The sequence below is a fragment of the Rhinopithecus roxellana genome, chromosome 10 (assembly GCF_007565055.1).
Source record: "Rhinopithecus roxellana isolate Shanxi Qingling chromosome 10, ASM756505v1, whole genome shotgun sequence".
Taxonomy (NCBI): Eukaryota; Metazoa; Chordata; class Mammalia; order Primates; family Cercopithecidae; genus Rhinopithecus; species Rhinopithecus roxellana.
Window position 1 is genome coordinate 100,805,215 of NC_044558.1, and position 27,576 is coordinate 100,832,790.

Sequence of the window (27,576 nt, forward strand, 5' to 3'; positions counted from 1 at the left end):
AGTCATCTCCTCACCAGCCTTAAGAATATCTGTCTCTTCAACAATCTCTACATTTTTTCTACAAAGTAAACTAATGGCCAGATTCTAAAAGGTAGTCAGAATATGCTGTGACATTTATAAAATATATACTACTTTTCAGGTACTTTGCAAGGTTCCTTATATGTAATTCTAAAATATGAGGTATCATTCTTCTAAATTCCATAGGTGATAAAAATGAAGCTAAGGAAGTTGTTCTCTGAGGCAAAATAGCTAGGAAGCAGCAGGACCTTGGGAGTTTAGAAAGTCTAATTCCAAACTGTTATGCTTCTTTTGATCACACCAGACAATTTTCAAATAGTACAAGTTATCTATTAAGAATCCGTCATTTTTTAGATATTACTCTAACACCCAGTGGTATCACATAAACTGTTCCATAGTTTTTTCTAATTAGGGCTCAAAGGAGCATCACAATACCTTTTTAAGTTTTCATTATAACTTTTATCATATTTAATTTGTTTACATATTTTTTCTCCCAGAAGCTATTACATGAGCTGGGACTATTTCTATTTATCTTTGTATTCCTAAACATAGTTCAGTGCCTAGCATGTTCTCAATAAATATTAGATATATACATGAATGAATGAAAGGATATACAAACTGATCCTAGAAATAATCCCTACATGCAGCAAGATAAAGGGAAAACTAGAATTCTCAAATTTTGGAACTGAATAAATGTTTTTTGGTAAATATTATCTGGATCATCTTAGAAAGAACTCCATGCAAATTATCTGATAACATAAATTATTATATTCATGAGATAATGCCATACTGTACATTAACTAATTGAATTAGCAAAGCTAAATGTTTTCCTATACTCCTCATTTTAAGAACAAACACATTTATAATCATGTAAATAACCATTTTTCCTAAGACATTAAATTTTATATACTATAACCAGGCTTAAAATCCTTAACTGTGACTTTGAACTTCTTAAAATTCTACGGAAGTCACCTCACTATCCTAATGGTTTCTGAAAAGCTGTATATAAATCTATATATATGTGTATATTTCAAATGCTCAGAAGGCTGAATATAAGTAGGATGCCTGTGGTAAATTCCTTTATAAAGCAATCTAGCAGCACCTAATTTTTTACCGTTGTCATGTACAAGATTTTATACAGCAGATAATTTCTTAAAAAATAAACACACACTAACTAAAGCAAAAAGAAAATAGACTTCCTTAAAAAGGACCGTTATGGCCAACAGTCAGAGTATGCTAAAAAAAAAAAAAAAAAAAAAAAAACATTTTATACTATACCTGTTCCAAAGTCTGACTGGGAAGATGTGCCTCTGTCATAACCAGTCCATAACGCTGAGTAGCTAAGTTTCTCATCTCACTATAAGTGGCCCAGTCATGAAGGGCTACTGTTGTGAGATTGTAGAAAGTCTTGTCTAGGTAGTGAGTTACATAAGCTACAAAAAAAAAAATAAAAATTTCAACTTATGAAACAGTAGAAAAGGAAATGAAACTAAAAAGGAAAAAACAACAACTTGTCCTTGAACATCAGATTTGTTCCTTTAAAATATGATATTAATAAAAATGAGAAAAGAAACAAAATGTAATTAAAGAATAACAACACAAAATTTAAATATACCTTCAAAGTTTTGTTATTTAACGGTAGGGTAAAAAAAATAGAAAATATGACTCAAAGAAGGAAAGCAAAACACTCACCCCGAATGTCAATGAAACGATTGAAAAACCGAATTGGATTCAGAGAGAAAAAAAGAGCCAGGTCTTTCATGCCAACTTTGAAAGGGTTTCGGTCATCCAGCTTTAAATGAGTATGCACAGAAAGTCGCAGATCTTTCTCTATTTCTTTGCATAATTTGTCCAGCAAATGCTATTCACAAAAGATTTGATACTTTAATTTTTCAAAATGATATTGCAATTGTATTGTTTCCCTACATGTCTATGCTCCTTTCTAAACCAACAGTTTTTTGGTCAGAAGCAGTTACATAAATTCTAAGTCTTTATTTTCACTAATACCTTAAGGTTAATACTCTTGAAAAGAAAATATAAAACTAATGATTGATGGTATCATTATAAGGAACATGAATATGCAACTTAAAGCATAAAATTTATGGAAACCAGCAACAAAGGAGGAAAGGTCATGAGAACATGCAAGAGAGAAAATAAAAAAAGCTTTCTTGTAATAACCATTAAAAAAAATCACAAAATTCATTGTGCTAAAGGTAATAAAATTAATCATCTTTTCTGGTCTACCAAGGAGTTCTAAATTACTAGCCAGGCATGTATTTTATTTCCTAAATACGAATATTTAATACAAGAAATTATAAAAAGTTTTTCACAATTTCACCAAACCCAGGTAGGATTATATTGTGAAATTTCCTCGTTTTTAATTCCTCCCTCCAAATAAAAATATCGCTAGATGGAAATTTAATTTTAAAGATATCAATGTTTATAATATATATTTCCTTAAAACAAGGAGGGGCACACATATTGGATTCAAATTACTTTTGTTACACACTAAATCTCTTAAATATACAATTTCCTTCTCTTAGGAGCTCTTCAAATAAAATTCAGTAAAATATTAATAGTTAAGTTGCTTTAACTGGACCATTAGCAGCTTTCAACATTCAAACCCATTTCACATTTGCATTCTTCTAATAAACAACTTTAAATTAAAATATCTATTTACAAAAGTAAATTTAAAATTTCCTAAGTCCTAGTCTGATTTCTAAATAAATGAATTACAGACCAATTAGCATAACAGTGATATTGTAACTAAAAATAGTTCTTTGTTCTACCCAGCAATTTATAAAAAATTTAACTCAGTGATAGTCTGCTTCAATCGAACATTTTTTTCCAAACACTACATTCTGAACATGTTTTAAGCTTTTCAATCTCAAATATGATGTTACCTCATTTAAAATTTCCATAATTTCCTTGTCATAGCAATCCAGAAGTATCTCATAGGACTCTAAATGCCTTGCATGCATCATAGCAGGTACACAGTCGCGCAAAGCACTGAACATGTACTAAGAAGAAAATTAAAATGTACATGAATTTAGAAAAACCAGGTCTCTAATCTAAACAATACTGCAAAAGTTAATTATCTTAAAAGACAAAACCTCAATCTGAAGGAAAAATGATTTTCCACAACTGTCTTAACTTTTCTAAAGAAAAAGAACCTAAAGTATATACTTTAACTAAATATACCCCAAAAAATCACATTCACTATTCTTTTCCTATCTTGTGCATTCAAACACTTATTTCCATAAAGAAAAAGAAAAATTTGAGTATTTTTTTAAAATATTTTTTCTTTTTCATTATAATTTGCTGATGAGTAAATGTCAGACTACTATGACATAAACTAAAATTAAGTGAAATGAAAATGATTAGGAACATGAAGGAAGAAATTAAATAAATTAACTTCATCAACAGTAACATAAAATTTAACTACAGACTATAAACACTTAATGAATATGCAGTTTACAAAAGAGTCAATTTTAAAATAGTTTACTAAGTCAAATGATCTATTTTAAACTAAAACGGTTTATACGGTGCCTTTTAAAATGATGGAATTATCCTTTATATTGTTCTTTACTTACATGTAATCTGGCTGCATCAACAGCATTTTCATATACATCATCTAAATAAATTGGGAAGACAGCTCGATGCCAGTATAAAAAACAACAGTCACACTGTGTTTGGACTCTACAATGTAAAGTAGTAATCAGTCACACCAAAACTGAAGAATCCCAAAACAATATGAAAGGAACGACATCTACTACAGAGGGAAGAGTTCCATCTTACACAGTTTGCATTCCCTACATCACTTAACCCAACGTAGTATAGAAAAGTCACAAAAGAAATACTATCAAAATGAAACAAAGGTAACAACACTCCAATGCCTGACATTGTCAGAATTCTGCACATACGCTTTAGTTGTAAACCATACTTGAAAAATGATATGCATAATATTCAAATGTCAGAGTTTAAAATAAACATTTATTGACCATTTTTGGTTTTGGTAAATAAAAATAAACTCATTTTCAATATTATTTGCTATGACTAGACTTAAATACTTGCATCACATGCTCCATTTTCCCTGATTCTAAGTTGGAAAGAAAAATCTTTAAAAAAAATTGCGACCAAAAAAAAAACCCCACACTTAACATGTCTACAATCTTTGCCAAGTGACTATTTCACACCTTAAAGGGCAATAGAATGATCATTAACTATCTTATAATGAAAAAGGTTCAATATTTCTTCCCAAGAGTGGAAAATTAAATGCCAATAACAAGAGAAATGTCAGTTTCTCCAGAACAACAACAACAAAATAAGTTATAAGTATGAATACTAAATGGAAATTGTGCTGTAACCTTAATTCAGCTGGAAATCAAAATATTCAAATTTCCCTTCAAGAAACTTACTGCTTACTCAACAAAAAGAAAACAAGAAAGCCAGAAGTAGCTACAAAAATAAGCCTTCCAAAAACTAATTCAACAATGTTAATTCAAATTCGTGTCTTAAAATTATAGAACACTATATATCATGGATCGCTAAGTCCCCACACAAACAGAGGAAGCCCTGTTATATAACGCAGCAGTCTAGGTCCAATAGAGATACCCAACATAATAATCACGATATGCATCAGAGTCTGCCAGATGCTCTGAGGTTGCACTGCTTTTTCTCGTGTGAGTTTTTCTAGGGGCTACATGCTTCCTGTAGAAGCAAAGCTAAATAAATATGATCCCTAGTCACAATCTCCTTTTGGTCATGCTAAAGAAGTTACAGAGGCCGGGCGCGGTGGCTCAAGCCTGTAATCCCAGCACTTTGGGAGGCCGAGATGGGCGGATCACAAGGTCAGGAGATCGAGACCATCCTGGCTAACATGGTGAAACCCCGTCTCTACTAAAAAATACAAAAAACTAGCTGGGCGAGGTGGTGGGCGCCTGTAGTCCCACCTAGTCGGGAGGCTGAGGCAGGAGAATGACGTAAACCCCGGAGGAGGAGCTTGCAGTGAGCTGAGATCCGGCCACTGCACTCCAGCCTGGGCGACAGAGCGAGACTCTGTCTCAAAAAAAAAAAGAAGTTACAGAAAGGAACTAATGTTCTATCTGAATTTTATTTCTTCTCTTGCTGTGCTAAAAAGAAAATCAATGTTTCTATTAACCCTGTCTTTAGAGTACCACAGCATATCCCAGTCCTACTTACCGTTCTCTAAGTTCACTAATAAGATCCAGTTTTTTCATGACTACTTGAAGTGGAAAGAGTTCTTCATCTTTAAACGTTTTCTATCAGGGACAGGAAAAAAGGCAGAGAAGTTGCAGTCAAAGGTTTCTAGGGTCAGTAACAAGGGAACTGTGAAATCTCAGATCTCATTTCTGTTCCATAAGTAATAGCAGTACGCTTACCATTTGTGTGCCAACACTTAGTGCCAAAGAAACAATAAGTCGCCGTTGCTTTGTGCTTGGTCCATTTAGAGTGTTTTCAGCCAAAACTAGAGCAGAGAGCACATCAAGACGCTGTTCGCTATATTTTTTGTCAGAAATCACTCTTTTCTTAAAAATAAAACAGGAAAACGATTTGTTTCGTTTCTGAGGCAATAACAAAAGACTTTTCCATGATTTAATTTAAGAGACCATACACACTTTCCCCATTAAGCTTCTGATAATATTTTATTTATACTTTACTTCTGTAACATTATCTCTTAGTACTACCAGAAACAACACGTTAGGCATACTTTAAAATTTCCATATTAATTTAATAAGAAATCATTTTTTAAATGATGCATCAATTTCAAAAGTGCAAACAACATCCTTTTCCAGAAGTGTATTAAAGTATTACGTGCTGCAATTTCACAGTAAAGATAATGCCAATAACTTGAAGTAAAAATTGTAAAATACTATGGAGATAAATAACCAAGCATATTATGTTTGAAGGAATGGAATAAACAGGGTAAACCAGAAAACACATATAAAACAATGGAAGAACAAAAAAGATAACATACTTATGCTAAATACATATTAATTTGCATACCTTGGCCACAGAAATAGAATGAAGAGCCTGATGTTGAAGGTGCTGTGTTATATGTGAAACTGAATCAGCCACAACCATGCTTCTCCTGTAGAACATATGCTCTATTGCCTAAAAAGAATCAGAAATAATTTTGTGACAATCAACTTAAAAACTTTAGGCAAAATTATAGAAGATCTTTATGACCTTAGGCTAGGGAAGTGATCTGTAAATGAAATACAAAAAAACCTTACAGGCCTGGCGCGGTGGCTCATGCCTGTAATCCCAGCACTTTGGGAGGTCGAGGCAGGTGGATCATGAGGTCAGGAGTTTGAGACCAGCCTGGCCAACATAGTGAAACCCTGTCTCTACTAAAAAATACAAAAATTAGCCAGGCATGGTGGCACATGCCTGTAGTTCCAGCTACTCAGGAAGCTGAGGCAGAATCGCTTGAATCTGGGAGGCAGAGGCTGAGGTGAGCCGAGATCGTGCCACTGCACTCCAGTCTGAGCAACAGAGCGAGACTCTGTCTCAAAAACAAAACAAAACAAAAACTTTACAAACTATAGAACTGATAAATTCAATTATACTAAAATTAAGCACTTTCGTTTATCAAAAGTCTCTATAAAGACAATAAAAAGGCAAGCCGATGTATCACAAAATATCTACCAGGTACAAGTGATTAATGTTCAGGATATAAGACCCAAAATGAATGAAAGATTTTGTTTTTTAAAGGCACACAATCAAATTAAAAAACTGAAAAGACATAAACAGATTTTTCACAAAAAAAGAAACACAGTTAATAAGTAATTGAAAGGATATTTACCATCACTAACAATCAGGGGTTAAATATTAAAAATCATAATCAAAACCAATTATACTCACTAATTTACATTAAAAAAAAATGAAGCTCGATAATACCAGAGTTGGCCAATTGGAAATACAATTTTATTTCTAATGTAACTTTCTAATGTATTGTGGGAGGTGTGTGTGTGTGTGTATGTGTGTGTGTGTGTATGTATATATATATAGTCTGTATATAGAGACAATGTGACATCATCTCGAAAAGCTGAACATATACGTAACATATAATCCAGTAACCAACTTTTAGGTATACAATTCCTTAGAAAAACTCCTGCACAAGTACACTAAGAAACACATACAAGGATGGCAACATTGTTTATGATACAAAAACTGGAAACAACCCAAAGTCTATCCACAGGAAAGCTACACAACAATGAAAATAGATGGGCTACTCCTCCCAACATGGATACATTCAAATACAAAATGCTGAGTAAAACACAAAATGCTGAATAAAAAAGCAGACCAAAAAATAAAGTACTACTCCACTAATATAAACTTCAAAAACATATATAACGATTCATGTTTTATTGATTCATCCATATTTGGTAAGCTAAAAAGAAAAACAAGGGAATGATAAACATAGAATTCAGGACAGTAGTCTCCTCTGAGGTGGACAGGTTGAGATACAATTAGGAAGAAACACAGTATTTGAAAATATTGGTAACATTCTATTTCTTAAGTGGGACAGTGGGTATTTAGGTGTTTATTATTAATTTTAAAACCATACTTATGTATTACATATTTATACATATTCTAACATATACATATACTCATCTGTATTTATAGTTCATAAAAAATAAAACGTAAAATATCTATAAACAAATAGTATAAAGAAAAAAAGGCTGAAAATCCAAAAGCAGAATCTCCAAAAGAAAAATCTTTATTTCCTGAACAAATCTAGTCAATTATTTAGGAGAAACTTTACCAGCAAATTGTAATTTCAATTTTTACAAAAGGTTAACTGGGCTTTCCTGCCTACAGCTTTTTTCTCCAATACAGAAGTAAGCTAAGAAACACGTTACCATACTTGCATAGGTGTACTAATTCTTAATTCATTTGACCACCTCTATAAGGAGTCTATTGTTCAAATCACAAGATTACAGCACTTAACCTAAATTACAAAATAAATAGCCTTATGTTAACTAACCTCATACGCATGTAAACACTATAATGGATAATGGTAGACAAGTTTTTTTTTAACTCATGTAACCTTTTTAAAACTTCCATGAGTAAAACTTTACTAATAATATTAAAGTTAACTTTTCCATTTTCTTTCTTTACTCTCTCACTACCTTAACTTTTTTTTTTACTGTGTGAACTGGATATATTAACTTTATTTAGTAAAGTTTAAATATAATGACTAGTCGTAAGTAGTTACTCAGAAATTTATTTAAATGGCTGGTTCCTTTATTCAACTGAGAGAGAAGTACTTTCTCATAATTTTCTGTTCTCATATAATCATGTAGTCAAATCTTACAAGATTATCCTAACTTAAGCCTGGGTCATTTCTCAATTATGATGGCAAAGTAAAATAATCTAAAACCTACCTTGAGAAGTTCAACAAGCCTGCATAACGCCTTAACTGAGGTTTTGGTCATTGGCTTTTGCATGGACATGTAGAGATTCATTGTGGTTTTAATAATGGTACTAATACTATATGCATACAAGAAGCCCTGTAAAGGAAAACATTGATTATAATCACAAGGAAAGACTTCTTCAAGATTTCATTATCTATGTAACAGCAGTTATTCCTCAACTTACCAGTAACTATATGCTTCTAAAGTTCATTTTAAAGCCAGCTCTTAAGATTTGGAGATACTCTTCCTCACAGAGACAATGTTATACATGGTGGTTAAGTTTCAAAACAGCCCTAACCGTTTATTTATCCTGTCACATACCATAAGTTTAGTACTGTCAAAATAATAGTGTGTAATCACAGCTTAAGAATCTTTCCCTTGGCCGGGCGTGGTGGCTCACGCCTGTAATCCCAGCACTTTGGGAGGCCGAGGTGGGTGGATCACAAGGTCAGGAGATGGAGACCATCCTGGTTAACATGGTGAAACCCCGTCTCTACTAAAAATACAAAAAAGATTAGCCCGGCATGGTGGCAGGCGCCTGTAGTCCCAGCTACTTGGGAGACTTAGGCAGGAGAATGGCGTGAAACCGGGAGGCAGAGATTGCAGTGAGCCGAGATCGCGCCACTGCACTCCAGCCTGGGCGACTGAGGAAGACTCTGTCTAGAAAAAAAAAAAAAAAAGACTCTTTCCCTTAGAAAAGCTTTGAGTGAAACAATTTGGATGTTAGAAAGGTATCTATTCATCCTTATCTTACCTGCCAGGGAAGAGAATAAAGACTCCTATCTGTTGCCACTTAAGGCAAGAGCTGAGGACTCTAAGGAGTTAAAAATGGAAAAATAAGGAGAAAGAGAGCTGTTCAGTCAATACATATAGGCACAGAAATTTCTGAGTTCCAAGCCAAGTCCCCCCTTTCCTATTCACCTAGACCAATCAACACAATCCATCTGCTATCTCCTCCTTGCCTAGTTTGGTGCCAATTAGGCTTTCTCTCCTTCCAGGCCAATGAGAACAGATTCTCCCCTCCCCTTCTATTCAGGAAGGAAGCCAGGTCTTGTGAGGTATTAAAATTCTTTTAATGGTATTAAACTCAGTGAAACGGTGGAATAAGAAAATAGGAAAAAAGGGATATTATTTCTCAAATAGTTTTTCATTTAAACCCAAAAGGGAAACACAGAAAAACACAAAGATAATGACGGAGATTCTTTGGGTCTATAAAGTTCCCAAAAGAGATACATGTACAGTTTAGCAATGAACCTTAACTATGTTACTGTAGATACATGAAGGAGGTGGGGGCAGAAGCTATATGCCAGTGTTCCTCAACCTTTTACTCCTGTCCCACCACATGTGAGAGAATGTATTCTCCCATCAGAAACAGCGGCTCACTAAAGAAATGATACTCAGCACAAAATAGGAGTTCCTCTGAACCACACACAAAGTTTCTCTGTGGCAAACAGGCATGTGCTAAATTAACAAAATGAAAAAATCAAAGAGAGGATAGCATCCTAAGAAAGGTGACAGTAAGACCAAAGCTTGGCACATACATGCAGAAAGAGCCACAAAATCTTACCTTGTCGGCTACAGGACTATTACATCAGACCCTACCCTAGTGCAGCCCTGGGAAAAATTAAAAAGCACAAACAAGGAACAGCAAAAATCTAACTCTAAGTCAGGCAGAAAAAGAAGGATTCCCTTTTTTAGAGGTACTTGAAGTACAGAACTCCAGGGCCCATATTAGCACATTCCCAGATAACCATTAATTTGTGAAGGGATGTATTTTGAAATCTAAATTGTAAGGGAAAGGGTAGTCTGGAGTCTGTACTAGTTAATGACAGAATAAACAATTTAGACCAGCCTTCCCACTGAGAACAACTAGAAAATCTGAGCAAAATGGTTTAAAAATGCCTCCTAAGGCATCAGAGGATTCAAAAAAACAAGGAAATATAAGGCCAAGATCTGGAACGACAGAAACTCAGAGAAGTGAGCCTGGCATTCAGGGTTGCTTTCTCTTAAAGCATCTGCTCTAAAGACAAAAGTCAAACATATCTTTCAACAACATCTCACAGGGAAGGGAGATAAAAATAGGAGCTCGGGGCTCATCAGAGCTGGTTTTCGTAAACCACCTAAGCTCTGAGTTGGGGTCCTGAAGGGTAAGCCCCCAAAAAGTAAGGGTGAATTAAACAACCATCACAGGATCAAAATTCTGCTTCAAATCGTCTCGATCAACCTACTAGATTGATATACTGGGTTGCTAACTGTCCTAGACTAGCTGTGTACAAAAGCAAACACAAATACAAATCCCTTGTGGAGGAAGAAAAGATCCAGATCCTCAAATTATGTCTACAGCTTTTCATATACAATGTGTGGCACTCTATAAAAAATAGGTATATAAAGAGGTAAGAGATGTACAAAAACAAGAGAAACAACAGATAAGAGAAATAGCCAAATAATGAAATTATTAGACATGTGCTTCAAAATAAGCTGAATGTGTTGAAGAAAATAAAACACAAAATCAAGTATCTCAGAAGAGAACTGTAAACTATAAAAAAGAAGCCAACTGAAAAGTAAAATTATTAAAATTTAAAACTCAGTAGATGAATTTAACAGCAGATTAGAGATAGATGAAGAATTAAAACAGAGGAAATAGAAAAGAAGTAATGCTTGAACAGTTAATGGTAAAGAATATTCCATGAATTCAAGAAGTTATACTGATCCCAAAGTAGCACAAACACACAAAGAAAACCACACCTAGGGGCACTGTAGGAAAACTACTAAAAGCCAAAAAGTAAAGAAAGATACATATTGTAAAAGCAACAGACCTACAGTTGACTTCTTAACAAAAACAAAGGAAACCAGAAGACAATAAAATGGCACCTTTAAAAGCTACAAGAAAAAAAACCCAACTAACCTAGAATTCTAACACAGCAATATGATTGAAATGAAGACATATTCAGACCAAAAACTGTTACAATTCATCAACAGAGACTTGTATTAATGAAATACTAGCAAGTATTCCCCAAGTAGGAAGATGAAAATTAAGAGATGTAGGAAGAATAAAAAGCAACAGAACAGGTAAATATGAGTAAATCTAAATAAACACTGACTATAAAAACAACAATAGCAATAATAATGCCTTGTGAGGTTTAAAATACAGAGGAACTCAAGTATACAACAACAGCACAAAAGGTGAGAGGCAGATAAACAGAATTAAAGCTGTTTAAGAACCTTACACTGTCAGAAAAGTGGTAAAACTAATTTATATTAGAGCTAAATGAGTAAACGATACATTTTAAATGTCTAGAGTAACCACTAAAAGAAAAGTAAAATAATATAGAATTAAACTAATAGGAGGAGAAATAAAATTAAAAATACTCCAAAAAAGAACAAGAGAGGAAAAGAAAAGGGACACAGAACAAGCGAGACAAATACAAAGCAACTAGTCAGGTGGCAGTTTAAAACCAAATATATCAACAAGGACATACAGAAAAAATAGTACTATGAAAAAAAAAAACAAAGATTATCAGATAGGAGAAAAAATTTATGCTACTTACAGAAGACACACATTAAATATAAGGAGCCAGAAAGGCCACAAGTGAAAGGATCAAAAAAGAAAATACCATGCAGACATTAATTAAAACAGTTATAGTTAATATCACACAAAAGAGACCTATGACAAAAAGCATTACAAGAGATAACAAGGAATATTTCTTAACAAGAAAAGGTCCAGTTTACTAGAAAGACAGAACAATTCTAAACATTATATACTTAGCTTCAAAATACACAAAATAAAAACTACAGAACAAGGGATAAACAGACAAATCCACAATAGTGGGAAATTCTAACACAACTCTCAGTATCTGAAATACACAGACAAAAATCATTAATAAATATGATCCTCTTGTCATATACAAAATGCTACAACTGACAAATACAAATTATACATTCTTTTCAAGTGGATGTGCAATGTTTACCCAAGTTGACCATAAGCTAGATAATAAAGCAAACTCCAAAATACTAAAATTATTTAATTATTGCTACAACTCAATAATAAAATAACTAGAAAATCCTCATATAGTTCAAAATAAGGAAATCTTTCAAAAAGCCCACAAAGTTTATAATTTTAAAATAGTTTGAAATAAATAATAAAAATACAACATATCAAAACTTCTAGGGTACAGTTAAATAGTCAAGTTTTGAAGGAATGTAGAGCTTTGAATGGGTTGTTAGAAAATTTAAATTAGTAAGTCACACAGATCCCAACATAACCAAATCAATTTGTTTCAATAAACAAAAACAGACTCTACTCTTTGTTCAGTTTTTTCCAAGTTTAATTTCTATAAGATTAACAAAAAAAATTCCCCGAAATATTATAAGATGCAACTACCTGTATAAAAACATTACATCTGTTGGTGAGATCTTCAGCAAATTTATCCATTCTCTGCTCTTTAGATAAAATAGATTCCATTTTCATCATCCATGAGCTCACAAAGACGTAGTAAGACTGTACATCTCTAACAAAGGAAAATACTGGGGTTACTTGGCAAAGAAAATTTACTTCCATTTCTTGATATTGATTGGAGTACATTATTTCTCTGCAGCAGTCACTTCATCTTTCTGGTTTTCAAAAGATAAATATCATATAGACATACATAATTTACTCATTCAACAAACATGCCAGGCACTGTTAGTGTATACAGGTACTGAGAATACAACAGTGAAATCAGCAGTAAATAAAATGAATACAAATCCCTGCTCCCATGATGATTACATTCTAGAAAGGAGAATTGTATAATAATGAAATCAGTAAGTAAAATTTTAAATTAATTAAAACATACATACTACAGAAGAAATACAAGCAGGGGAAAAAGGATAAGGACTGGGGTGGAGGTGATCAAACTAGGCTCACTGAGTAGGTGATTTTGAGCCAAAGTTTGAAGTAGATGAATGAGTAATTCATGCAAATATACGAGAAGTGTAGAACAGTGAACGACAAATGCAAAATCCTAAGACATCTGGAAATGTGTCTGGCTTGTTCAGGTAATAACAAAAAAGTCAGTATACCTGAAGCACAGTGAGCAGGGATTAGATCAGCGAGATACACAGGGAGGGAGTGGGGGACTGGAAAAGTAAGATGGGGAAGGGATTTGTGGAAGGACTTGCAAGGAGTAGGGATTTTGACTCTGAGACAGAAGGCCACTACAGGATCCAAGCAAAGTAACTTGATCTAACTTTAGTTTTAAGAGGACCTGATGAGTTGAAAATAAACTACAGAGGGGGCAATGGTAAAAGCAGGAAAACCACCTAGAAAGCTACTGTAATAATGCAGAAGAAAGAGGATGACAACTTGAACCAGAATAGTAACAGTGGAAGTGGTCAGAATCTGAATATAGGCCGGGTGCGGTGGCTCAAGCCTGTAATCCCAGCACTTTGGGAGGCCGAGACGGGCGGATCACAAGGTCAGGAGATCAAGACCATCCTGGCTAACATGGTGAAACCCTGTCTCTACTAAAAACTACAAAAAAAAACTAGCCGGGCGAGGTGGCAGGCGCCTGTAGTCCCAGCTACTCGGGAGGCTGAGGCAGGAGAATGGCGTGAGCCCGGGAGGCGGAGCTTGCAGTGAGCTGAGATCCGGCCACTGCACTCCAGCCTGGGCGACAGAGCAAGACTCTGTCTCAAAAAAAAAAAAAAAAAAAAAAAAGAATCTGAATATAAAAGCTAATAGCTATTGAATGCTTACTATATGACAGCTACTATTCCAAGAACTTTACATATACACACACACACACACACACACACACACACACACACACACCACCTCTTTCAATCCTCACATTAACCTTATGAGGCAGGTACTACAACCTCCACACAGAACAAGAAACTGCTACACAGAGAAGTTAAGTAGGCAGCAAGATCGTAAGTTCAGGCAAGATTCAAGCTCACATCCAGGAAGTTTTTCCATCCCAGAAAGACTAGGGCAATAAAAATGTAATTCTCTCTACTATTTGGGATGATTACAAATACTAAATCACTCCATCAATGTTTCCCAACTCAATCTCATTCAAGATGGTTCGGAACCTCTTTGTATTCACGAGCTGTTTAAGCTATACTTTTCTTTAAAAAACTTAGTATGTGGCCGGGCACGGTGGTTCACGCCCGTAATCCCAGCACTTCAGGAGGCCGAGGCAGGCAGATTGCCTGAGATCAGGCATTCGTGACCAGCCGGGTTTAGTAAACCAGACGGGTTTAGTAGAAACCCTGTCTCTACTAAAAATACAAAAATCAGCCAGGCATAGTGGCGCACATTTGTAGTCCCACCTACTCTGGAGGCTGAGGCAAGAGAATTGCTTAAACCTGAGAGGCGGAAGAGGTTGCAGTGAGCCAACATCGCGCCACTGCACTCCAGCCTGGGCGACAGAGTGAGACTCCGTCTCAAAAACAAACAAACAAAAACTTAGTATGCAAAATGGACAATTCTCCTTTATGGAATCAGACATTACCAACTCAAATCTTCCTTAGCTACACAGGGTAAAGAAATGTCCCATTCTTACAGGTTAGAATCAGCTAGAGGACAGCTCTTCAGGGCAAGGAACTAAAGACACTCAATTACATTTAGAATCCCACACTGAGGTCAGTGGCTAGCCATATTGCCGGGCAATCTGTCAGTCTCAAGAGTTCAATCTAAAGAGGTATCCTGCCAAAGTCTCTAATAAATGTGACTCACGGAGGTAAAACCCTAGCACAAAATCTGAGAAAAATGGTTTCTACAGAGCCATAATTCCGTCAGACGAAAAACACAAATAGTCGTACTTTGTGGCTTTGCTTAGAATGGTGCTGAAACGTTGTTTGACTTATGAATGACTCCTTTTTTAAGGAATCATTTTTTAAAAGCCTGGTCCTTTTTTAAAAACAGAGAGCATGATCCTAGAGCAACACCTTCACTTTTGAGGAGGAGGCTGTGATCAAGACTCAGCAGGAATACCGTGTACAGGAGAGAACAGAAAAAAATCATAAGCAAGGACCAAAGAAAGAGACCTAGGCAAGACTATGGAACTCTCCCTGATGAGCAACTACGTCAATAACACTCTGAAGAAGGCAATAATACATAGTGAACGGCATTCAGTCAGTTTTAGGTAAGATTATAGGATAATGCAGAGGTTTATATGTCACTTCTGCCCATCACTCTGTGATCACATCCAGATGACAGATGATCTTTACCTCTTATAAATATATAAAAATGAAATTGCTTCAAGTTTCAAAAAGCAAGTTAACTGACAAAGAGTACAAAAATCACCAAGTGACCTATTAGATTGTCAGGTGCATTTCAAAGTACAAACAGGAAAAATACCAAGGTAAAAAAACAAAATCTCCTGCCCCAACATAAAGTACTAAACAGTGTCAACACCTATATGTCAACATGGGGGGCTGAAACGAAGATTCAGACCTCTGTCCTCTAAAGGCAGTATTTTCCAGTGTTAAAATGGTTGTGAATCAAAAGCAAAATGCAAAAATCCACAAACCTTGGACCCCAGTCAAGGACGCAGCTGGGACACTGGCCACTTGGGGTCTGGTGTATAGTGTGGGGGCAGGAAAACTGTTGCTTATTGCTCTCCATTGCTCCCTACTCACGTAAACTCTGAAGCAAGACCTCGGGACACCTCTTAGACACCCCCTCAACTTTCTCTAAAATGTCAGGACAAAGCCCATGCTGATCACATCATCTCTCTCCTGAGTTTCACCTTAGTGAATTTTAGGTTTACTTGACATAACTGCAAAGAGACTGAAAAAGGTAACTGTTCAGTTACCTTTTTCTTCATCTTCATGGAGCTCTGTAGTAAATAATTTAGAAACAAAATTCCATCATGTGATAAGTCTTTCAAGTCAACTTATTCAACTGTCCACTTAATAAGACTCACTTCCCACAGATCTTGGACTGACAGTCGTCTATATTCTGCCTATACAGCTTTAGTGAAGGAGAATACAGAGCAGCCTACACAACGCTACCTGCTGCAGAGGCACTAGAATAGGACTGGCACTGGTCTGAATGCCCCCTCTGACATGTACTTAGCTGTGTGACCTGGCAAAGTTCATTTTTCTAAGCCTCATTTTCTTTATCTAAAAATGGGATAAAAATAGTTTATGGTAGTAGTTAACAGCCTGGGCTGTAGAGTTGAACTGTCTGCATCTGCCATCTACTAGTTGTTTAAACTTGGGCAAGTTTAATCTCTGTAGGGTTTTCTCATCTATAAAACGGCAACAACAACAATATCTACCTCATACAATTTTCTGATCATTAAAGGAGACGTGTGAAGTTCCTGGAATAGCTACTGGCATATAGTAAGCACTCCATAAACATTAGTTGTTACATTTATTATTTTATGCCAGAAGACTGTTACATGCTTTATGGAACATGATATGTTTAAAGCTATTAGCATAATGTCTGCCACAGAGTTGAGAGCTTCATGATGTTGGCAATTATTATCATTACTATCTGTCATCTTCACCTTTTGGTTTTAGTTTAGCCTACTGAAGCCACAGAGATCAAATCTGTTCCCTCTTCATTCCGAATGCCCCTAAAATACTGAAAGAAACCCACTGCATCATTCCACAGATTTCTCTTTTAAAAGCCAAACTATACAGACACTAACAAAGAGAAGATAAACAAGAAGGCATGCTTCTCAGACCTTCTGACATCCTGATCAGCTTTATCTAGGGATACTGCAGTTTGTGACCCTCTCAAAACATGGCACCACCGAACACCAGCTATGAGCTGACCAATAAAAATTCCATGGAATATACCTGGGTTATGAAGTAACCTGCACAACAAACCCCCATGACATGTTTACCTGTGTAACAAACCTGCACTTGTACCCTGAACTTAAAAGTTTAAAAACAAACAAACAATTTTAAAAAGGCCAGGTGTGGCGGCTCATGCCTGTAATCCCAGCACTTTGGAAGGCCAAGGTGGGTGGATCACCGGAAGTCAGGAGTTCAAGACCAGCCTGGCCAACATAGTGAAATCCCATCTCTACTAAAAATATAAAAATTAGCCGGGCGTGGGAGCGGTGGCTCACGCTTGTAATCCCAGCAGTTTGGGAGGCTGAGGCAGGCGGATCACAAGGTCAGGAGTTCGAGACCAGCCTGACTGACATGGTGAAACCCCCGTCTCTACTAAAAATACAAAAATTAGCTGGGTATGGTGGCATGTGCCTGTAATCCCAGCTACTCAGGAGGCTGAGGCAGGAGAATAACTTGAACCCAGGAGGCGGAGGTTGCAGTGAGCTGAGATCACACCACTGCACTCCAGCCTGGGTGACAGAGGAAGACTCCATCTAAAAAAAAAAAAAATTTAGCCAGGCATGGTGGTAGGCACCTATAGTCCCAGCTACTCGGGAGGCTGAGGCAGGAGAATCACTTGAATCTGGGAGGCAGAGGTTATAGTGAGCCAAGATAACGCCATTGCACTCCAGCCTGGGCAACAGAACAAGACTTGGTCTCAAAAAAAAAGGAAAAAGAAAAAAACAATTAATGGAATTATCCATTTTTTGGAATAGAATAATTCATTAATGGATTAATGGATAATCCATTAATTAGCCAAATTAATGGAACTATCAATTCCCATGACCTAGATATATGATGAGTACCCCTCATCCAAAATGGTTGGGACCAGAAGTGTTTCAGATCTTGGAATATTTGTATTATATACTTACCAGTTCAGCATACCTAATCTGAAATCCAAAATGCTCCAATGAGCATTTCCACTGGGCATTACAATGGCACTCAAAAAGTTTCCAGTATTGGATCATTTCAGTTAGGGATACTCAACCTGTACTATAACTAGTTTCTACAACCTGGGTATTACAGTTATTAATGTAAGCTAAGTATGTATTGGCATTTTGAGTAACTGCATCACACTGTTACAAAACATCAACATTCCAAGAACTAAAATACACACATTTTTCCCTACTTACTGCTACTCAAATGGAAAGATAAATGTCTCTAAATCTTATATTACTTAATTCAGCTCTCTAATCTAAATCTAAACATTTGTTTTTATCCCTCTTCAAACCTGATTTAGGATATCTACTAGAGTTCTGAAATCAGTAGACCTGCCTAAATTGGTGGTAGTTTTCCACTTTAATCAGAGGACATGGCAGTACTAAAAATGACATGCTCTTCCTTCCCCCAACGTATAGTAGTGACCCATCTTCCCTTTGATAGTCAAAATCAACAGAAAGTGGATAAGTATCCCCATTACATCCAGCCATATCACAAACAAAATCTGTCACCAGGATGGGGCCAGCAGCAGAGTCCTGTGTCATTTCACTCAAAAGCTTTATCCAAGTTAACATGGGATTTTAGCCCTATACTCAAGAAAGAATGTGCAATAAATTAATTGTTGAAGCTGGGTGATGGGAATGTAGGGGCTCTTTATACTATTTTCTCTACTTTGTGTATATTTGAAAATTTACACAATAAGAGATAAACAAAAAATAAGGATGTAAATATCAGAAGAAACAAAGAGTTAAAAGTGTTCCTTTGGAGAGCAAGACTGAAATACAGGAAGGAACTGGGAAGAATTATCTTTCCCTTTAAGTGTTAGCACTTTTTGATGTTTTATATATATGCATATATTATTTTCATAAAAATAAAAATAAAGGGGGAAAAAGGAAGCACATCAAGAAAAACTCAGCCTCTCCCAAAATCACCATGGACACACGTTTTTAATGTCATCAAATGATATCCACTGCAACAAAATCTGAGACTTCACTTCATTTAGACAAAAAATATTTAACACAGATGATAAAAACTATGTATGTACGCATTTGTATCCATAAAGTATAATCTGTCCACATCTTAAATTGACCTTAAGTGTAAAATATTTTTTACAAAAAACCTCTAGAAAACAAATCTCCTGGAGATTGCCTGACCCTTAATTAGCAAGTACATTTAATAACTCAAATAGTATTATACATTTATAGTATAATATTTGAAAATAAAGAATATCTAAATATTTTCATTATACTTGTTTATAAAACCTACTTGGTAAGTGATTGAGCTTTCTGTTGTAGAAAAGTATCCCTGTGTATTTTAATGGCTTGAAGACTTTTTCTGTCTAGAAGTTTGGCAGCTGCTGGTATTTTCTGGATCAGAAAACTATCAGGAAACCAAATAATATTAGCAGTTAGAGTGATGGCTGGTACCTGAAACAGAAAAGGGAAAAGGGGAAAAATCATTAAATGCAGGCTAAACAATAAGTTGTGTAAAAGTTCTATAATACACATGGAAGACAATTCATTTCAAGAAAAAATAACCACAAAAATACTTATTAATATATTATGAGACAAATATCTTTCACTGTGGCAGAGTTAAGGCATTTCTACATCTGGTGTTGAGCATGACAGTTTTATTCCCCTAAGTATTAAATAACACACACACAAAACACCCTCTCATGGATTGTCAGATAAAAAAATGCAACAAGTAAATAGAAACTTGAATCTTCACGTCCTTTAGTTTCATTTTATATAAGTTTTTAAAAAATTGGCTGGGTTATCATAGTCACTATTACTCGATGTTACACATAAACTAATCTTTCAGTTTTGAAATCAGGTGCCACATTATGAAAATAACAAAGACACAGAAAGAAATATATTTTAAATTTCTTCATCTTCAGTAATGAAAATCAGTGGCAAAAAAAAGGAAAAGAAAAAAGTAGTACTAGTACCACTAAAAGAAAGTTAATGTACAGAACAAACCTGAACACCATCTACCAGTATGTAGTAATATGATGTAGAAATATGATGTATTTTCATTCACTAAGTTACTTATTTCTGGAATACTTGAATTTTACAAGAGAATACTTTTAAATTATTTTTATAAACAGGAATAAAATGCATTTTAAAATACTTAGTTTTATCTGCAATCTTTTTAATCTACTCAAATTGAAAAATAAGTTTCAAGCTCTTACCTTCTTACAAATGTCCAATAAAGACTTATAAAACTTTTTATCAATAGTTCGAAAAATCTGAAAGTGCAATACAAAGAGTCCACAAATTCCAACATATTTGTCTCTCTGGTCAATTTCAGAAGGTTCTCCTTACAAATCAATAACATAAGAGAAAGCAGAACAATTACACTTCAATTATGCTTTTAAGGAAATGCAAATTTTATAAACAAAAAACAAAAAATGAGATTTACATTACCAAGCTTGGCTTCCACGTTTGCAAAAATTGACCGAATACTATGTGCAAATTCCTCAGCAAAAGTGCTATTTTTTGACACAGATACTCCTCCATTGAGAGAATCAAATTGTTGTTCTATACAGGCCTAGATAGGAAACATTTAAAGAGAAATTCAGACTCTCAATAATTAACGATTAAACATTTAAATGATAAATTTCTATATTCATCATTTAAATTTTACTAAAACTAAAGTTCAGGTTCTTAATGAAATCTAATGTTTAGATCTTTGTGAATGAAAAATATGTATGTATTTATATTTTTGGGTACTAGTTATGTGAAAGTAATAAAATTGAATCCAAATCTATAATCCTGTATAAAGAAATACACACAATGTTCAGAGATGTATAGAAGATAAAGCATATTTTTTATTTTACTTTGCACTTTCATGAGTAGAATTTATGTTTACTGTTTATAATTACTTTCCTAGAACTTTATTATAGCATGTATAGAAATGTCTCCTGGAAAAAGAATCAGTAACAAAAAAATTATCTTCTTAACCTAATGAACTAACATTTAAATTGAGGCCGGGCGCGTTGGCTCAAGCCTGTAATCCCAGCACTTTGGGAGGTCGAGACGGGCAGATCACGAGGTCAGCAGATCGACACTACCCTGGCTGACATGGTGAAACCCCGTCTCTACTAAAAAATACAAAAAAAAAAACTAGCCGGGCGAGGTGGCAGGGGCCTGTAGTCCCAGCTACTCGGGAAGCTGAGGCAGGAAAATGGCGTAAACCCAGGAGGCGGAGCTTGCAGTGAGCCGAGATCGCGCCACTGCACTCCAGCCTGGGCGACAGAGCAAGACTCCGTCTCAAAAAATAAAATTAAATTAAATTAAAAAAATAACATTAAATTGATATACAGCTGACTCTTAAACAACACAAAATTAGGGACACTGACCCTCGTGCAGTAAAAAATCTTCATATAACTTTTGCCTACCCAAAAACTTAACTAGTAATAGCATACTGTTGACCAAAAATCTTATGGATAAGTCAATTAACACATAAATAGATTAGTATCTGCATATATTTTATGCATTCATGACATACCTAACTTTTCCTCAGGTTTTTAAAATATTTCTAGGCTAAGCCATTTGTCTTCAAGTTTTTTTCAAAATGTTGCTAATGTTCAAAAAATTTTCTAATACATTTCTTGAAAAACAATCTGTATGACCCGTGTGCACTTCAAACCCATGTTGTTCAAAGGGTCAGGTCAACTGTAAACAAGAGTTGAGATCAATCGGTTAAAAACTGTGATCACGTAAAACATAAACTAAAGGTAACCTTGAAATATATTATAAATGGAATATAATGCAATTTCTGGTGGAACCTGCTCAAAGCAGCACTGTCCAACAGAACTTTCTGTGATGACGGAAATATTCTACATCTGTGTTGTCTGATATGATAACTAGCCATGAACTATATGTGGCTAGCATGAGCAAGAAAGTGAATTTTGTATTTCATTTTAATTTATTTACATTTAAATAGCCACATGTAGTTAGAAGCTACCATACTGGACTGTGCAAACCCAAATTATATTCCCTGGGCCTAGGAAGAATTAAACAGACTTGTTAAGGGTTGTCTTAAAAACCTAAACCTGACGGGGCATGGTGGCTCACACCTGTAATCCCAGCACTTTGGGAGGCTGAGATTGCCGAATCACAAGGTCAGGAGTTCGAGACCAACCTGGCCAACGTGGTGAAACCTCGTCTCCACTAAAAATACAAAAATTAGCTGGGTGCAGTGGCAGGCGCCCGTAATCCCAGCTACTCGGGAGACTGAGGCAGCAGGTGAATCATTAGAACTCGGGAGGCGGAGGTTGCAGTGAGCAAAGATCACACCACTGCACTCTAGCTTGGGTGACAGGGCGAGATTCCAAAACAAAAACAAAAACAAACCCCTAAACCTAGAGGTTAACAGCAAACACAATATAGGCACACCTCACAGAAACCATAGGCTCAGTTCCCAACCAGCACAATAACGTGAGTGACACAAATTTCTGAGGCGGGCGGATCACCTGAGGTCGGGAGTTTGAGACCAGCCTGACCAACATGGAGAAACCCCATCTCTACTAAAACTACAAAATTAGCTGGGCATGGTGGCACATGCCTGTAATCCCAGCTACTCAGGGGGCTGAGACAGGAGAATTGCTTGAACCTGGGAGGCAGAGGTTGTGGTGAGCTGAGATTGCACTACTGCACTCCAGCCTGGGCAACAAGAGTGACACTCTGTATCAAAACAAAAAGTTATATTTACACTATACTATAGTCTATTAAGTATGCAATAGCATTATGTCGAAGTACATTAATTTAAAAATACTTTATTGCTAAAAATGCTAACATCTGAGCCTTCAGTGAGCTATCATCTTTTTGCTGGCTGAGGGTCTTGCCTCAATGTTGATATGCTGTCATCAGGCTTCGTTGTTTCACTTACAGAGAACAGGCAGAGTAGAGTAATATAATTTTTAAGGGTCCTAAGATTTTCAGAATGGCAAATGGGCATTGGCTTTCCCTCTATGAAAGATGTAGATGGCATCTTCCAATCGAAGGCTGTTACTTCTACACTGAAAAATCTGTTGCTGAGTGTGGCCACCTCTATCAGTGATTTTAGCTGGACCTTCTGGATAACTTACTGGCTTCTACATGAGCACTTGCTGCTTCTGCACTTTCATGTTATGGAGACATCTTCTTTCCTCAAACCTCATAAACCAACCTGTGCTAGCTTCAAATTTTTCTTCTGCAGCTTCCTCACCTCTCTCAGCCTTCAGAGAATTAAAGAGAGTTAGGGCCTTGCTCTGGATTAGGCTTTGGCTTAAACTAATGTTGTGGTTGGCTTGATTTTCAATTCAGTCCAACAAAACTGCTCATTCTCCTTATGAGCAGTAATGCTGTTTCGCTTTCTTACCATCTGTGTGTTCACAGCACTTTTGATTTCCTTCAAAACTTTTCCTTTGCATTCACACGTTGGCTAACTATTCTCAGCAAGAGGCCTAACTTTCGGCCTATCTCTGCTTTTTTTGTCCCCGCCCCGCCTGCAAGACAGAGTCTCCCTCTTGATGCCCAGGCTGGAGTACAACGGCGTGATCTTGGCTCACTGCAACCTCTGACTCCCAGGTTCAAGCGATTCTCCTGCCTCAGCTTCCCGAGTAGCTGGCATTACAAGCGCCTGCCATCACACCTTACTAATTTTTGTATTTTTAGTAGAGAGAGGGTTTCACCATCTTGGCCAGGCTGGTCTCAAACTCCTGACCTCACGTGATCTGCCGGCTCAGCCTCCCAAAGTGCTGGGATTACAGGCGTGAACCACTGCGCCCGGCCCTATCTCTGCTTTTGATGTGACTTCCTTGCTAAGCTTAATCATGTCTAGCTTTTGATTAAGAGACATGAAACTCTTCATTTGAACACTGAGAGGCCACTGTAGGGCTATTAATTGGCCTAATTTCAATATGGTTGTGTCTCAGAGAATAAAAAGGCTTGAAGAGAGGGAGAAAGACAGGTCAACAGCCAGCCAGTTGATAAAGCAGTCAGAACACACACATTTATCGATTAAGTTCATCATCTTACAGGGCACTATTTGTAGCACCCCAGAACATTACAATAGTAACATCAGAAACCACTGATCACCATAACAGCTATGATAATAATGAAAAACTTTAAAATATTGCAAGAATTACCAAAATGTGACACAGAGACAAAGTGAACACAGTGCTGTTGGAAAAATGACGATCAAAGACTTGCTTGATGCAGGGTTGCCACAAACCTTTAATTTGTAGAAAATGCAATTACCTGGGAAATGCAATAAAGCGAAATGCAATAAAACAAGATATGCCTATACCTAACTACTCAGATTAGATGCTAATCCTCAAATATTTGTATCCATTTACATAATTTTTCTAAAACTCTTACTCTAGATACAACTAATACACTATTAATTTTGTTGGCTACTAGATACAGAAATATTTTAGTACTCTAACAATAATTTTAAGCCAAAGCACTTTTTAAAGAAAAATATATTTTAACAGTGCATTATAAAAGTGGCCTACTGTAATTCTGAGCTTTGTCGTCTAATATGAGCCCAGTTGTTACAGTCTGATACAGACCTACTTACCTGGAATATCATTCCATCCAGTAATTGCCCTTCTAGCTTCAGCAAGAACTTTTCAAATGGCTTTAGTTTTTCTTCCTGAATTCCAAATTTTGAAGGATTGTGATGGACGGATTTCAGTAATCTTGTGGAAATTAAGAGAAACATCTTAAATTCACCGAATAAATTCTTAAATTAAAAATTAAAAATGTTCCTGGAAGTCAAAATTTTATCTTTGTATTTCTTGTTTGGCGCTATATATTTGAAAATTTGTTTTTCAATAATCCTAATAGATTTTCTTACGCTTTTTAATATCATCTTAAATTAAAATGCCTCATACTCTGTACATACCAGACATTTAATAAGTACTTATAACATGAATAAAATAAACCATGGTCTAAAAAAATTCAGGGTATATAAAATAAAACCAAGCTCAGGAAAGAAAAACTGTCGGGTTGGGCATGGTGGCTCACGCCTGTAATCCTAGCACTTTGGGAGGCCAAGGCAGGCAGATCACGAGATCAAGAGATGGAGACCATCCTGGCCAACACGGTGAAACACCGTCTCTACTAAAAATACAAAAATTAGCTGGGCATGGTGGTGCACGCCTGTAGTCCCAGCTACTTGGGAGGCTGAGGTAGGAGAATCACTTGAACCCGGGAAGCAAAGGTTGTAGTGAGCCAGTATCACGCCACTGCACTCCAGCCTGGCGACATAGTGAGACTCCGTCTCAAAAAAGAAAAAGAAAGAAAAACTGTCACCTGAATTGAACCCAAGCAAAAAAATAAATCTGAGTCCTAAGCTAGGCAAATTAACTTTCTACTACTATAAGAATTAGGATGCTTTATACAGATGTATACTTGTCCCAACAAACTCATGTGAAATTAAAGAACGGTTACTGTATTCATAAAAATATTTGATATGAGCTCCTTCTAAATATCAATCCCCAGCTCTTTTAGAAAATCTGTATTATTTATATTTGTTTCCTTTTTACTAACACAAATACATTAACCAAAGTAAGAGACCATTTTAAAATATTTTAATTGGTGTACCTTTTGTACATAGTCCAGTGGTCTTTCAGTGTGATATGATTATCAATAATTTCATCCAGGGTGAGCAAAACTGTTAGCAGTTCTCCCAAGTGCTCATACATAGTCTGTCAAAAAACCTTTAATGATTATCATTTAGTCACTAGTTAGAAGTTAAGCCTCATGTAGACGTTTAAAGTAAAATCATTTGGGCTAATTACTGAATTAGTAAAAGCAGTGGGTAAATCAGTTTATTCAGCTACAGGTTGGATCCTCAGAAAGGACTACTAGTCTTTTAGTCTTAAACAGAGAACTCTTTTCTCTTTTTAAGATGAACAAAATTTCATCCTTAATTGCAATACTGCAGATTCATTTCATTGTCCAAAGAGATCATTTAGGGAATCTGCATTAAGGCACTACTGGGAAAAACGAAGTTACACTGATAATGGTTAATAATGACTCATCAACTTCACAGATGAAAGAGAACAAATGCAAACACACACACACACACACACACACACACACGTACACCCCTTTAAGAGTGTTGTTATGAGTGTCATACTCTCCAACCATACAAACTCCAAAGTAAAATATAGTAAAAATTACAGTTTTACAAGTCAAGTTAAATGTCTTTTACCTGAAAATGAACTCCAGTTGTCTCTATAATTTTGGGTGCAATCCTATAATAAAATAACCACCAAGTTTAAAAAAAAAAAAACTTTCCTTTTTGTCAGTTTATTCTTATTTCAAATACTCACAGGAGCAGATGATCTTGGAATTTTAATATTTATCTTTATTAAGGCTCTAGTCATTTAAAATTTAAGAACGTCAAATCCACTTTCCCAAGAAGAGAACTACCTTGTGCATACTATTAGGGTGGTGCAAAAGTAACTGTGATTAAAAAACAGCAATAATTTTTGCACCACCCTAATAGTATTCTTGCCTATATCCCACTCATGGGTAGGGCTATGATGATAGGTGACCTATGAAGAACCTTACCCATTTAAACCCAAATGATGTATCTTGGGATAGAGGTAGAGAAATATTAAAAGTGGTATTCATATCTTTCTAAACTACTAGAATTTCTCAATTACCAACTACAATTTTTGTTATTCTATCCAAACTGGCCTTTAGGAATCAGTCCTCTCTTCAGTTGGGTTTGTTTGAGTCCTCATCCCTACTGAAAAACAGTGTATACTACTAGAATTATACCAAAGTCAAAAATCAAAGAAAAATTCACTTCTACATCCTACTCATTTTGCTCAACAAGTTTTAAACAGTACTTATAATATTAAAGCACATACAGATATTCCACAAGATAGAATGCATATTTTAAATTTAAACACAAAATTCAAATAAATTTCATCCTTCTAGGGCAGGGGTTGGATGAGGGGGAGTCTTCCTAGAACTATCCATCAGGTACTGCAGAGGGTGGGGGAGCTATACTCTCATTCTCTCCTGCCATGAGAGCTTCAGTGAAAAGACAGAACATAAATACCTAACTGAGGTGGAAAATGGGAGAATAAGAAACAGTTAACACTCCAGTATAAAGAGTTACTAGGGAGCATGGTATAGTAAGAAAAATGAATGTGCTGGTGACCAAAAGAACAGTGCCAAAATTGCTAGGGACTCTTGCTGTCTCTTCCAGGTCTCAGTTATCTCTTCTCATCATTAATAATCCCTAGTCGTAGAGCTAAACAAAGTTACTGTATTAATTAAATTGTAAGTATGGAAAAAAAATTTAGGAATAAAGAACCAATCAAATGTGAGAT

At 35.7% G+C, this 27,576-nt stretch overlaps 1 protein-coding gene across 2 annotated transcripts in view; it reads right to left on the reverse strand.

Annotated features, from left to right (window-relative positions):
* WASHC4 (WASH complex subunit 4) overlaps window positions 1-27,576 on the reverse strand; it is a 63,543-nt gene that overhangs the window by 23,572 nt on the left and 12,395 nt on the right. The window contains exons 8-22 of one of the 2 annotated variants that reach the window (XM_030938304.1): window positions 26,442-26,484; window positions 25,829-25,932; window positions 24,801-24,921; window positions 20,660-20,783; window positions 20,425-20,552; window positions 19,500-19,660; window positions 12,844-12,970; window positions 8,433-8,558; window positions 6,046-6,153; window positions 5,421-5,567; window positions 5,221-5,300; window positions 3,612-3,717; window positions 2,922-3,038; window positions 1,711-1,879; window positions 1,297-1,451 (exon numbers count right to left, since the gene is read on the reverse strand). In XM_030938304.1, the coding sequence (XP_030794164.1) occupies window positions 1,297-1,451; window positions 1,711-1,879; window positions 2,922-3,038; window positions 3,612-3,717; window positions 5,221-5,300; window positions 5,421-5,567; window positions 6,046-6,153; window positions 8,433-8,558; window positions 12,844-12,970; window positions 19,500-19,660; window positions 20,425-20,552; window positions 20,660-20,783; window positions 24,801-24,921; window positions 25,829-25,932; window positions 26,442-26,484 (1,816 nt within the window). Of the gene's footprint in view, window positions 1-1,296; window positions 1,452-1,710; window positions 1,880-2,921; window positions 3,039-3,611; window positions 3,718-5,220; window positions 5,301-5,420; window positions 5,568-6,045; window positions 6,154-8,432; window positions 8,559-12,843; window positions 12,971-19,499; window positions 19,661-20,424; window positions 20,553-20,659; window positions 20,784-24,800; window positions 24,922-25,828; window positions 25,945-26,441; window positions 26,485-27,576 lie in introns of both variants that reach the window. The other variant, XM_030938305.1, reaches the window with a different exon arrangement.